Below are 2,787 nucleotides of genomic sequence, written 5' to 3'. Positions count from 1 at the left end.
CTCTTCTATCCCAGTCTATACTGCTTCCCTGTGCCACACAACAACAGTGCTGGCTGTGTAAACCAAAACGATTGGCCCGCAGAGTTGGAACATCCATTCCCCTTCACCCACCAGTGGTCTACTCTGCCTAGTTATTTCTATCACAGTTCTACAGCAGGCTTTTTAGCCACGTTTCTATCGACAAGTAACAGACACAACAAAATGGACGTCTTCAGAATTTGCATTCCACGTAAGAAAATATTTCGGTTACAGTACATTCATCTGTTGTGCTGTTCTTGTTTTTAAAACAAGATATCTTGTTTTGTCTTGGTATCTCTTGGCCATCCTCATAGAGGCTGAGGCACGTGGAGCCTGGCATTTGCAAATTGTGTTTGTCACCTAGTATTAATCAGAGCCTGTGAAGGAAACTCTTCACTCTGTACCTGACAGATCCTATCAGAACTAAAGAATGCCAACAAATGCATTGTTTGGTTTAAAACTCACCAGGGTTTCATGCAGTGCAAAAGGAATGAAACAAATATATTTACAGTCACTAGTTAGGAAAATGAAAAAATATAGATGCTATACACACACACATGTGATAGATAGATGATAGATAGATAGATAGATAGATAGATAGATAGATAGATAGATAGATGATAGATAGATGATAGATAGATGCCAATATTTAACTAAATAATTGTGTGAGTGAAATGACTTCCACTTGCACAACAAGACTATCCCTCCCTCCCTCTCCCTTCCACCCCATGTGCCCTGCGCCACCCCCAAATCTGCTCCAGGATGTTGGGGAAACCCTCCGGAAAAAATTAAAGGGTAAGGAGAATGGGGTAGAAGTAGTTCCACTTGCACAATTATTTAGTCTCTGTGTGTGTCAGTGTCAGTGTTGGGTTATCTCCTCTACCCTAAGTGCTTTCATATAGTAAAAGAGATGCCACTCATGTTTATGGGAGCCCATGGAAAACTGTCTAAAATGAGTAATTTCAGCGAGAGAAATTTCAGGTTCCCACACTGAAATGATCACTATCACAAGCCGGACATAGCATTCCATATAGAACAATAAAATGTGTAGAAGAGGGGTGGGGAACATGTGACCATCCAAATGTTGTTGGACGACAGTTTCCATCATCCCATTAACCATTTTGATGGCAGGTTCAAATCCAACAACATCTAGAGAACCTCTTAAGACGTTTTGTTCTTTTAACCCAAATTCACATTTCCCCTAATACTTGCTGGGCAGTCCGCAGACCATTCTTATGCTGTAGCAGCAGATGATCTCCTTGAAAGTCTTTCTCATTTCCTGGCTTCGGAAGGCATAGATCAAGGGATCAATAACTGAATTGCACATGATGAGGATGAGGTACATGTTGAAGTGTGACATGAAGCAAATGCAGTAGAGATTCTGAGGGCAGGATATCATCAGGATGAGATGGAGGAAAAATGGAGCCCAGCAGACAATGAAGATGCCCAGCAGCATAGTCAGGGTGATGGCACCTTTCATGCTGGTCCTCTGGTGAACGGAATTGTATCCTGGCAAGGCTGCTATCCTCTTGACATGAGTACGAGCCAGAAGGAACATATGTATGTACAGCGAGACCATGAGGAACAACATAGTGAAGAACATTGTGATGAGACACATGACGACGTACTTCGATTCATAATAAAGGATGAAGATGATCCCACAGCCAGTACAAAAGGTCCAAATGCATGCAATTATGAGCCCTGATCTTTTCACCGTCATTATGTTGTGATAACGGAGGGCATAAAAGATAGTGATATACCGGTCTACTGCAATAGCTAGCAAACTGCACATGGAAGCCACAACAGATATACATATCAGGGAATCAAAAACATTGTCTATGTGGCGTACAAAAACATCTTCAATAATTAGATGCCTATTGTTTAATAAATATATGGTTATGGTCTCCCAGGCATTTGACACGCTGACCAGCATGTCAGCAACAGCTAAGCTGCACACAAAGAAATACATAGGAGAGTGCAAGTTCTTGTTCTTAACTATGGCACAGATAACTAGGATGTTTTCAAGAAGGCTTACAATGCCAAGTATGAGAAACACCTCCGTTGCTATGACCACTTGCTCACACGTTGATGCCTTAGTCTTGACGGTGGGCACAGTTAGGTTGCTCCCAAGAGCACTCAAGTTAAGGTCTGGGATGTTGGGTTGATTGGATGAGTTCATCTTGGCGGAAGAAGGTGCCCTCCTAAGGTGCTGTTTTCAGTCCGGGAGACTTATTGTAAAACAGTCCTGCAGGTGCATTCTTCGGGAAGGCGGACGATCCTGCCAAACGATCACAAAGCATGACATAAAGCAGAGCTGATGGTGACAAAAGGAATGAAATGCAAAGGGGCAACTAGATATGTAAATGGCAGACCCAAGAGTTGCAATGCGGATTGCTTCCAAAGTCAAATAAAGCAAGGAGCACAGGAGCAATTTAAAACATAGGAATGGGAGGGAGATAGGGTGATGAACTCCCCCACCCCCACCCTGTATCTTATACACATGCAAAATCTCTCTTCCTGGACCACCTATTTTTCTCACAATTGACACATTTCTATATATCCCAGAGAAGATAAATACACTGAGCAAACTTCCTCAGAAAATTAGCATGTTCAGTCTGAACAAGTCTTGAGAACCCCACGGAATAGAACAGCTATAAGACCAGATTTCATCAGCTCAGCCAATCAGATTTACATAAAAGTTTGAATTCCTGCAAGAATTACAAGCTAAGCTTTCAAAGCAAACGGTTCAAAGCTTCTCCTTCATCTTTG

The 2,787-nt window shown here is 42.2% G+C and overlaps 1 protein-coding gene across 1 annotated transcript; it reads right to left on the bottom strand.

Annotated features, from left to right (window-relative positions):
• Positions 1-787: 787 nt before the first annotated feature.
• On the bottom strand, positions 788-2,291 carry MC5R (melanocortin 5 receptor). Its single transcript, XM_035125451.2, has one exon. The coding sequence runs from the start codon at positions 2,195-2,197 to the stop codon at positions 1,220-1,222; it is 978 nt and encodes a 325-aa protein (XP_034981342.1). The 5' UTR covers positions 2,198-2,291; the 3' UTR covers positions 788-1,219.
• Positions 2,292-2,787: the final 496 nt, after the last annotated feature.

This window comes from Zootoca vivipara, chromosome 8 (genome assembly GCF_963506605.1).
Source record: "Zootoca vivipara chromosome 8, rZooViv1.1, whole genome shotgun sequence".
In the NCBI taxonomy this organism is placed as follows: Eukaryota; Metazoa; Chordata; class Lepidosauria; order Squamata; family Lacertidae; genus Zootoca; species Zootoca vivipara.
The sequence above is the reverse complement of the archived record's forward strand: the minus strand, read 5'-3'. Positions and strand labels throughout refer to the sequence as shown.